Below are 11593 nucleotides of genomic sequence, written 5' to 3'. Positions count from 1 at the left end.
AAGAAAGGTGTTATGGCTAAAGATGGACTCAAGTTAAAGAACTCTGCATTTATTAAGTGTGGCAAATTGCCGGTACGATTATGATGGGTCCCACACTTCCTCTTCTTGGGGTGGGGGTGGGGGTGTTCAGGGGACAATTTCCTGCCCCTGAACTAGGGTATTTACTATTCCACTAGTAACCCAGAGAAGGGTAGTGGAGAGGGAGGGACCTGGGCCCACCCTCGACTCCAGGTCCTAACCCAGGGGGCTAAGGGATAGTGGTAAACCACTTGAATTAGTGCTTCCTTCCCCTGGGCTACTTCCCTCTCCTGTTCTTCAGCTTGTGTGGCTTCCTGTCTCTCTCTCTCTGCACAAGCCGGATGTCTCTTTATGTAGGGTTTTGGTCTTCTAGCCACAGCACTCCTCCAAACTGCACTCTGCTCCAACTCCTTTCCCTGGCTGATTGAAGCAGGAGGTTTTTAATCAGGTGACTAGCTACAGGTGCTCTAATTGGCTTCAGGTGCTTTTAAATAATCTATAGAAACCTTTCTTTCCTCTACAGGGAATAAGGCTTCTCCTCATCCCGGGACTCACATATCTCTCCTATATCATTCTCCTGCTGCCTTCTGGCCATGCTGTATCACATAAGGTATACAGAATACAAAGGGTGTTTTACAGTGAACTATGGCAAATGCCATTTTAAGTCTTATCACTTGGAACAGACATTCTTAAATGATCCTATTATTTAAAACTGTTGCTTAAATTTGAATAGAGGACTACAAAAAGCTGTTTCAGAAACAAGAGAGAAGGGTGTTCAGGATTGCACCATGTAACGTACAGCATCTGTACAGAGCTCCTTGCTTAGAGTGCAAAAAAATAAATAAATCCCAATATAGTACAATGGAAATAATTTTACTGTGTTAATGGCTGCATTTTTTCTTTTTAGGGGGAACAAAATCTGCCACAGATCAGAACATTGCCAGTTTTGTTGTGCTGGATAAAGAAGAGGAAAGGTTAGTCAGCAGTGAACTGTGGTACAATCCGTACACAAAGCATACGGAACACTAATCCAGTAGCAGCTGCTGCCTCAGTGCCTTCTTCGTTTACCTCCACAAAGGACTTGTGAACAACCTCAGACAGAATTAGGTCATTGCTGGCTGACATTCCAGATAAATCCACCTTCTTTCTGTCAAATACATCAGCCATTCCCATGCTCCTCAGAACAGGCTTCAAATCATAAGTTTGCTCCAACTTAAATCTGGGTAAAAACACCTCCACTTCAGTATAGTTCATCATTTCTGGATTTATCCCTCTATAAATTAAGTTCTCTTTCCAGCTACATAGAATCACAGAACTGGAATGGGGAAACTGAGATGCTAGAAAGGCTGAACAACTTCCTGTATGTGTAGAATCCCGGTTTTCTTTGGACTGCCTCTGTCCATTGAGCCACATTGCCTCCCAAATGTTGTAAGCTGGGAAGAATCAATATGTGACTAAACAAGAGGAATACTTCAAACAACCAGTTATCCTCTGGTAGCAGATTTCATTCCACCTGCAGCAGCATCTCTGTTTTGGCTCTGATTTACTAATGCATTGCTAGATTTGAATATTTTGACACAAGGTCAGTGTTTGCTTCTAATGATGAGAATATAAAAGTACCCCCAAAATGTTGTTTAACTGAAATATTTTAAGCAGTAGAAAGAATTCACAGTACATTGAGGAACTTCAACATTATGGGCTTGTTTCTAGAGTAACTGTTGAAATCAATTTAAGTAACACTGGTGTAAAGCTTGTGTAAATAAGAACAGAATCAAGCCCATTGCTTTACGTCTGTTACTTAAGCATAAAATTTCAGTGAGTTTATTTCTGCTTATGTAGTTCTAAAATGCTGATTGTTAATATATGGTACTTTTTTGTAGTTGGTAGAATTTTTCACTCAGAATTTAACACAGCATCGTTTTAAATATTGTGCAGAATCGCACATAATGCAGAAGTACATATAGCTTTGATTTTCTTTTCATGTAAGTCGGATTAATTTTTAATGCTTGGGTGCCTAAACACCAATATTTAGTTTCTGCGAGTGGAAATGTGTACTTGGTTCATAGGCTTGTGCTGATGTTTACTATCAGTGTCAGTACTGGAATTAGCACCACCTGAGTAATTTTTAATGTTCACTAACAGTGAAATATGATAATTCAGGATGTAAATTCAGAATATCTGGCAATAAAATAACATTGGTCCATATTTGTTTGGGGGAAAAAATAACATGCTACCAAGCTAAAACACTTCCCTTTAAATTTACAGTGTCAGAGGAATATATGTCTACAAACATAGGAAGTATTTGCAAGCTGGTTTATTTTCCTAAAACATATAGCTACTAGAATAAGTTTTTGTAAATTCTACTCATGATAGTATATGGGTTGGTATTTGTACAGTTCAGTCATTAGTTGGATTAATTTACAGTCCTTTTAAATTAATCTTCTGGTTAAGGCCTGATCCTGCAAACACGTACTTAAGGGCTTAGTTTTAAGCATGTGAGTAATCCCACTGAAGTAATAGAATTTATACGATACGACTGGTTCTAATACCTATCCGTTTTCTTAAAACAAACCAGTTTTAAAAATACCTCCTCTGAATTGTGGATATGTATTTCTCTCACAGTGTAAATTTAAAAGGTCGTATTTTATCATGGTAGCATCTGGATTTTTTCCAAACAATCACAGAATCATAGAACTGGAAGGGACCTCGAGAAGTTCTGGACCAGTCCCCTGCACTCATGGCAGGACTAATAATCTAGACCATTCCTGACAGGTGTTTGTCTAACCTGCTCTTAAAAGTCTCCAATGATGGAGATTCAATAACCTCCCTAGGCAATTTATTCTAGTGCTTAACCACCCTGACAGTTAGGAAGTTTTTCCTAATGTCCAACCTAAACCTCCCTTGTTGCAATTTAAGCCCACTGCTTTTTCTCCTCTCCTCAGACGTTAAGAAAAACAATTTTTTCCCCTCCTCCTCCTCCTAACAACCTTTTACATACTTGAAAGCTGTTATGTCCCCTCTCAATCTTCTCTTTTCCAGACTAAACAAACCCAATTTTTCAATCTTCCCTCATAGATCATGTTTTCTAGACCTTTAATCATTTTTTGTAGCTCTTTTCTGAACTGGCTCCAATTTGTCCACATCCTTCCTGAAATGTGGCGCCCAGAACTGGACACAATATTCCAGTTCAGGCCTAACCAGAGAAGAGTAGAGTGGAAGAATTACTTCTCGTGTCTTGCTTACAACCCTCCTGCTAATACATTCCAGCATGATGTTCGCTTTTTTTGCAACAGCGTTACACTGTTGACTCATATTTAGCTTGTGGTCCACTACGACCCCCAGATCCCTTTCCACAGTACTCCTTCCTAGGCAGTCATTTCCCATTTAGTATGTGTGCAACTCATTGTTCCTTTCAAAGTGGAGTACTTTGAATTTCATCCTATTTACTTCAGACCATTTCTCCAGTTTGTCGAAATCATGGCTTCTGGAGTGCTGGCCTGATTATAGCATGTGTTGGGCTGGGCAATAAAATTCTCTCTCTAAAAGATGGCATTGAGAGATAGTAGGACTTCCAGGCACTCCTGAATGTCTTTCACCATCCAGGATGGGATGGGTACACACATAGGGTGGCTCACATTTCATTCAGTTTCTTGGTATGCAAATGGGCTGAGCTCTTCAGACTCATGTTACCAGTCCCTGTTTGTGCTATTTGGAGACAGCCTCAAGAGGATGTATGAGCTTCTCCAAGAAGGAGGGCTGGCCTAATGCCACAATGAGAATTACTGTGTTATGCCTTGGGGTAGAGTGGATGCACTTTAAGATTAGGAGATTTGCACATGGTGATGTGAGTAGCTAAAAAAGAAAACTGATCTAATTTGTGTATCAATTTAATGGTGGAATCCATTTTTAGGCAAAACTGATCTTGTTTTGATTAAAGCTTGCTATAAACAGAAGCGTTCCATGTGTAAATGCATCTGAATGCATGCGTGTTCCCTTCTGCTTTTAGACAGTAAGGGCCCAATTCTTCTCACTTATTTTTTTTATACTATTGTACCCCTTGGAGTCCCAGTTATGGACCAGGACCTCACTGTGCTAGGAATAAGATTGTCCCTGTCCCAAAGAGCTTACAGTCTAAGGTCTGGTCTACACTACAGGATTAGGTCAAATTTAGCTGCGTTAGGTCGATTTAAAAATGACTGCGTCCACACAACCAACCCCGTTCCATCGACCTACAAGGCTCTTAAAATCAACTTCTGTACTCCTCCCCAATGAGGGGAGTAGCGCTAAAATTGACCTTGCTGGATCAAATTTGGGGTAGTGGGGATGCAAATCGACGGTTTTGGCCTCCAGGAGCTATCCCAGAGTGCTCCATTGTGACCACTCTGGACAGTACTTTGAACTCCGATGCACTAGCCAGGTACACAGGAAAAGCCCCAGGAACTTTTGAATTTCATTTCCTGTTTGGTCAGCGTGGTGAACTCAGCAGCACAGGGGACCATGCAGTCCCCCAAGAATTGTAGAGCGTAGAATGTTTTTACACTCCCCCTATCATCTCTGTCTCTGAGGTTATCGCAGATTAGAAGGCGAAAAAACTGTACTTGCGATGACATGTTTTCCGAGCTCATGCAGTCCTCCAGTACTGATAGGGCACAGCTTAATGCATGGAGGCATTCAGTGGCAGAGGCCAGGAAAGAATTAAGTGAGCGCAAAGAGCAGAGGCAGGACGCGATGCTAAGGCTAATGGGGGAGCAAACGGACATGATGAAGCATCTGTTGGAGCTGCAGGAAAGCCAACAAGAGCACAGACCCCCGCTGCATCCACTGTATAACCGCCTACCCTCCTCCCCATGTTCCATAGCCTCCTCATCCAGATGCCCAAGAATGGCCGGGGGGGGAGGAGGGAAGCTCCGGGCACCCAGCTGCTCCACTCCAGAGGATGGCCCAAGCAACAGAAGGCTGTCATTCAAATAGTTTGATTTTTAGTGTGGCTACAATAAGCAATGTGGCCTTGTCCTTCCCTCCTCCCGCACCCACCTGGGCTACCTTGTCCGTTATCTCATTTTTTTTTTTAATTAACAAAGAAAGAATGCATGGTTTCAAAACAATAGTTACTTTATTTCAAAGGGGGAGGGTGGTTGGCTTACAGGGAATTAAAATCAACAAAGGGGGCGGGTTTGTATCAAGAAGAAACACACACAACTGTCACACTGAAGCGTGACCAGTCATGAAACTGGTTTTCAAAGCCTCTCTGATGCACAGCATGCCTTGCTGTGCTCTTCTAATCGCCCTGGTATCTGGCTGCTCAAAATCAGAAGGCAGGCGATTTGCCTTAACCTCCTACCCCGCCATAAATGTCTCCCCTTACTCTCACAGATATTATGGAGCACACAGCAAGCAGCAATAACAATGGGAATGTTGGTTGCGTTGAGGTCCGACCTAGTCAGCAAACAGCACCAGTGAGCTTTTAAATGTCCAAAGGCGCATTCTACCACCATTCTGCACTTGCTCAGCCTATAGCTGAATTGCTCCTTACTACTCCCCAGGCTTCATGAGCCACGGGAGCAAGGAGTAAGCTGGGGTAGGTGTGACCGCGCGGTGCTGCTGGCTGGGAAAGCAGTCTGAGGCAGAAATCTCCAGCTCACATGATATTCTAGGCAGGACTGAATCTCCATGAGACGAAACTTAAAGAAAAGAATGACCTGGAGTCTCCGGCTCCCATTCTGTGCTCTAAGAGTAGAATAGATATGTATGTCCAGGTGCCCCAATCAACCTCACCAAGGTCTGCCAGGAGCACCTAGGAGACGTATGATGGCTATCAGTCCTACTGCACCATCTGCCGTGAAGGCAAGGAGCTGCTGCTGTGTAGCAATGCAGTACCACATCTGCCAGCAGCACCCAGGAGACGTACGGTGATGGTGAGCTGAGCAGGCTCCATGCTTGCCGTGGTATGGCGACTGCACAGGTAACCCAGGAAAAAAGGCATGAAACAACTGTCTGCCATTGCTTTCACGGAGGGAGGGAGGGCAGGAGGGGGGCCTGACAACATGTACCCAAAACCACCCGTGACAATGTTTTTGCCCCATCAGGCATTAGGAGCTTAACCCAGAATTCCAATGGGCAGCGGAGACTGCGGGAACTGTGAAATAGCTACCCACAGTGCACCGCTCTGTAAGTTGATGCTAGTCATGGTAGTGAGGATGAACTCTGCCGACTTAATGCACTTAGTGTGGACATACGCAATCGACTGTATAAAATCGGTTTCAGAAGATCAACTTCTATAAAATTGACCTAATTTTGTAGTGTAGACAAGGCCTAAGTATAGCTGTTTTAGCTCCATTGACTGCAGTAGAGTTGCTCCTGATTTACATGGCTAATCCTCCTCAAAGCAATTGCCACACATTTTACAAATCAAACCTTACAAGACATGAGGTACTTGAGCATTATTTGTGTTCCAGTTTTATCACTGGGTAAAAACTGAAGCAGAGGGGACCAGTTTCTGTAAGTAACCTTAATTCTGTGCTAGTTCTGCACACAAAACAGCAACAGATTCAAGGACAGGGAGGTTAAATGACTTACAGGTTCTCTAACCACCGAACAATGTATGGAATCCCAAACTGTCTGACACTCATTTATCCACATTCTTTCCTTCTACGTTAAAATTCAGACTATTGTAAGTTCTGTAATTATGGTCAAGGTTACTGCCCTCCAATGCTGAAAAGATACACTGAGAGGTATAACAGAAAACAGAGAGAGAATGAAGTAAACAAGGGATACATCTAACCTAATGTATTTATTTGAAAATGTAGTTTCAAAGATGTTTGCAATAAACTAACCAAAGGGGTTGTGTTGAGGGATGGGATGGGATAGAACAGAGGGTTGTGCTAAAGTGTATTTAGGGCAATCCTGATTAAAAGCATTTCTTGTTTTCTCTGGGTGAAGTGTACTGCAAAATTAGTGACATTTCCCTACTTCATACCTTTAATTTTAATAAATTAATACTGTTAATTTTAAATTGCATTTCCACTGTGCAATTCTTGTTGAATTGGGTTTCCCAGTTGCCTTTGAAGTAGATGGCATTCACCAAGACCAGTCTGGTCATTGAATCAACAACTCCCTGAGCCAACAGATTCTGGATTTTACCTTTAGGACACATTAAAGGAAGAACAGTTTTTAGCTGACACACGCCTATCTACCTAGCTGTGTTATTAACTACAGTATCTTCTACCAGCTTCACAATACAAGAAATTCATCTTAATCTGAAGGATTCAGTTCTGTTTTTCTTCTCCTTCCCTTATTGTATCTCTCCTGTTGTCCATATGCTTTTTAAACAGGCTTTAGCTGTCTAGAGAGACACTGTGGAACTCTGCAAGTTACGTACCTTCAGTTTTTTCTTCTACCCAGGAATTTATATGTTTTCTGGAGTCTTCTGCAGCTCTAGAGAAGTCAAGTTGTTCTAGCTCTGCATGGTAGAATTTCTGGCAGGAGTCTATAAATGTCTAGGACAAACAAAAGAGGATGCATTAACAATATATTTTTCTGGTGTGCAGTTGCAGAAGACTCAAACATAGAACCTACCTCTTCTTACTCCACCCCTTCAGAAAGAGTCAGTCTTAAAACCAACTTGTCACTTCTTTTCAAGATGAGCGTTTTATTTTCTATTATTACCTTCTGGATCAGAGCAGCTGGCTTACTGACAGATCAATAAGACTGCATGATGAAGTGATGCAAGCAATTTGCTTCGGTTTGAGAGTACAAGGCTTTGTAAATTGGTCTCTAAAGAAGGTTTTTGTAAACCCTCCCAGAGTATATCCTGATCTAGTTCAGAAGTGAAATCTCAGGGGGGTTATTTCTATATCTTTTTTGTGTAGTATTTATGGACCATAATAACCTGCTCTTCAGCCTTAAGAGAGGTCTACTGTGAAAATGTCAATAGGTCAGTAATTACGTGGTTCAAAATCATGCTGTCTTTCTCTAATTTGTATTTTGGAGTCTTCTATTTTATGGACAAAATGCCAAAGATGCCACGTTTCAATATTTAATCAGAGTGGTTTTAATTTTATTGAGAAGAGGAGCTCTGGATCATAGGGCTAGTCTACACAAGGCTTTAATGTGCCTTGTGCGGTCGCAGCGTAGCGCTGGGAGATAGGTTTCCCAGTGCTCTAAAAAAACCACCTCCACGAGGGGCATAGCTCTCAGTGCTGGAGCACTGTTTATATGGGCGCTTTACAGCGCTGCAACTTGCTGCGCTCTGGGGGGTGTTTTTTTCCACCCCCTGAGCGAGAAAGTTGCAGTGCTGTTAATTGTCTGTGTAAACAAGCCCTGAGCCAATTTATAGTGGCAATCCCTTTTAGTAATAAAATTACTGTAGCTTGGGGAAGGTAAGGTTGATTGCCTTACTGAAAATGTGAGCTTGTTTTTTATTTTAGAACTCAAGAGAGACTTTCAGTTACCTCTTAATTTTCTGAGATGAATGAAGCAGATCAGAAAGAGTATAGTTAAAATCAGGAGTACACTTTTTGGATACATTTTAAAAGGAAAACGTATACCCCAGTACCTGTTACTCTCAGCTAAGTCTTTGAAGAATTTCTAATCACTCTTCTGTCTGGTTTAAAAAAATAATTATGTGCCCATTGCTGTGTCCTTTGAATGCACTGTCCAATTTAAGGGGAGACAAGACACCTCAAAAAGTCACACAATAATGCCTGTTGCCCTCCCTGTCCACCATTTGAAGGAAATTCTTAAAATCTTAGATCCTGGCCAAAAATGCCTGACTGATTAATGGAATGCTGAAGAGTTCAGGTTTGTTGGACCTTCCATTGACAACACTCTGCTCCAGTTCTCAAGAGTTCAGAGCTAGGGACTGTCAAACAATCAGCTCAGCACACAAATGTTTGGATTTTACAAGGAGACTGGCTTTGGTTAGCCAGGTCCTGAACTACATAGTGCCTGTAGATTAAAGCCAATCCCTTGATTTGCACTCAGAAATGGAAGCGTAGCAAATGTGTTATAACACAAAAACAAACTGAATGTTTGACTTACTGCAAGAAATTTAAATGTCTTTTCCCCATAGAGCCGGTTGGCAATCCTAAGCACATAATTAGTGCCTGGCTTGTTAATTTCAGAAATAAGGGACTGGTATCCATCGTGAATGTCTTCAGCTTTGTCCAGAGAAAGCACCTATAGAAAGAGACAGGAATACACTCAGCATGACCCACACGTGCTGAAACATGGGCTTTGGGACAGGTTAGTACAATGACTTTCAGAAGCTTAGAGATGAAAGCTGCAGCCTGAACACCCAAGGCAGCCCTAAAAGGGAAAGGATTTCCCATTATTTAACACATTTGCAGCTCATTGTGCAGGTTAGAAGAGAGAAACTGCTGAAAAAACATTTTACCGTGGAAATAAACATAGCTGTTTTGAAGAGACCCCTCAATCAGTCCTAGCAGTAGGACACATAAAATGAACAGTTCTGGAGAGTTTAAAGGAAAACAATCAACTTGAAATCTACTCAGTTTCAAAACATGAATTTAAAGTAGCTTCAAGTCTCATATCTGTCTCTATATCCCCAGGTCGATTTTTGTAGTTTTATAGTTGCATTTTTTAAATTTGTTTCAGTGTGCAAAAGGGCCTGACAAACAGGGAAAATGTCTCTATGGAAGAAAGAGTGAAACACCAAGTGCTGTCAAATGCACAAATATACAAACCGGGGGTAAATGTCCCTCATTTTTCCCTAATCTTAACTGTTACTTGCAACACTAAGAGGTTAAAAAAAAAATTAATCAGACAAGGTAAGATTTAAATTGACAGTATCCCTTTCAACAGTCCTTTTATCAAAGCTTACAGCAATGTTTTGGAGCTATGCCTTCAATTCAACCACTACCATAGGATGCTGCTGCCTTTGTCTCTTTGTAACAGGGCCTCCATTTTGCATAATTCCATAATGAATTATTTGTTGCATCATTTCATGTTTGCATTATTCAATTCCCCATTCTTTTCCTTCTTCTTCTTCTTCACTAAAATGAAGCACCTGATATTTTTATGGCTGACTTTGAACAACGCTTCCTCAGCTCTCGTCTCCTAATGCCCCTACTCTACTTGCGCTACATTGATGACATCTTCATCATCTGGACCCATGGAAAAGAAGCCCTTGAGGAATTCCACCATAATTTCAAAAATTTCCATCCCACCATCAACCTCAGCCTGGACCAGTCCACATAAGAGATCCACTTCCTGGACACTACGGTGCTAATAAGTGATGGTCACATAAACACCACCCTATATCGGAAACCTACTGACCGCTATTCCTACCTACATGCCTCTAGCTTTCATCCAGATCATACCACACGATCCATTGTCTACAGTCAAGCTCTACGATATAACCGCATTTGCTCCAACCCCTCAGACAGAGACAAACACCTACAAGATCTCTATCATGCATTCCTACAACTATAATACCCACCTGCTGAAGTGAAGAAACAGATTGACAGAGCCAGAAGAGTACCCAGAAGTCACCTACTACAGGACAGGCCCAACAAAGAAAATAACAGAACGCCACTAGCCATCACCTTCAGCCCCCAACTAAAACCTCTGTCCACCAACTCTGTCCACATATCTATTCAGGAGACACCATCATAGGGCCTAATCACATCAGCCACACTATCAGAGGCTCGTTCACCCGCGCATCTACCAATGTGATATATGCCATCATGTGCCAGCAATGCCCCTCTGCCATGTACATTGGTCAAACTGGACAGTCTCTACGTAAAAGAATGAATGGACACAAATCAGATGTCAAGAATTATAACATTCAAAAACCAGTTGGAGAACACTTCAATCTCTCTGGTCACTTGATTACAGACCTAAGAGTGGCTATCCTTCAACAAAAAAGCTTCAAAAACAGACTCCAATGAGATACTGCTGAATTGGAATTAATTTCCAAACTGGATACAATTAACTTAGGCTTGAATAGAGACTGGGAATGGATGAGTCATTACACAAAGTAAAACTATTTCCCCATGTTCTTTCTTTTGGCAGCTACAAACTCATCTCTGCTATGTATCTGAACCTCAGGAATGAAATTCAAGTCTGTATGTACATATATTGATTTTTTAACCAACACTCTAACTCTCTTCTTTTTTAATAAATTTTAGTTTAGTTAAGAATTGACTATAAGCATGTATTTTGGGTAAGATCTAAGTTATAACTGAACCTGGATGTGTGCCTGACCCTTTGGGATTGGAAGAACCTTTTCTTTTATATGATGAGATAACATTTTCAGTAATCATCGTCACATCTGACCTGTGAGTCTGGATGGAGGCCTGAGACTGGGTACTTTAAAGGAACTGCATTATTTCAACTTCTGAGTAACCAGTGAGGTAATATAGAAGCTGTTTTGTGCTGGCTTGGTAAATCTAAGTATTGGAATATCCACCAGCTTTTGGGGTTTGTTTGCCCAGTTCTGTTTGCAGTTCACCCTAATTGAGTAACCTCAGCTGGCTCCCACGGGCAGTTACAAGGCCAATTCTAAAAGTCCTTACAGATTATAGGGAATCTGGTCAAACATTGGTCAAACTGG

General features: G+C 41.6%; 1 protein-coding gene across 1 annotated transcript; it reads right to left on the bottom strand.

Moving 5' to 3' along the window:
* Positions 1–773: 773 nt before the first annotated feature.
* LOC119850647 (serpin B6-like) lies at positions 774–11303 on the bottom strand. Its single transcript, XM_043507115.1, is given in 6 exon segments — positions 774–1451; positions 6718–6742; positions 6995–7158; positions 7397–7514; positions 9058–9218; positions 11228–11303. Coding segments are annotated over 6 exon segments (1074 nt in total). The 3' UTR covers positions 774–921.
* Positions 11304–11593: the final 290 nt, after the last annotated feature.

This window comes from Dermochelys coriacea, chromosome 2 (assembly GCF_009764565.3).
Source record: "Dermochelys coriacea isolate rDerCor1 chromosome 2, rDerCor1.pri.v4, whole genome shotgun sequence".
In the NCBI taxonomy this organism is placed as follows: domain Eukaryota; kingdom Metazoa; phylum Chordata; order Testudines; family Dermochelyidae; genus Dermochelys; species Dermochelys coriacea.
Note: the sequence above shows the minus strand (reverse complement) of the source record. Positions and strands in the feature narration are given on the sequence as shown.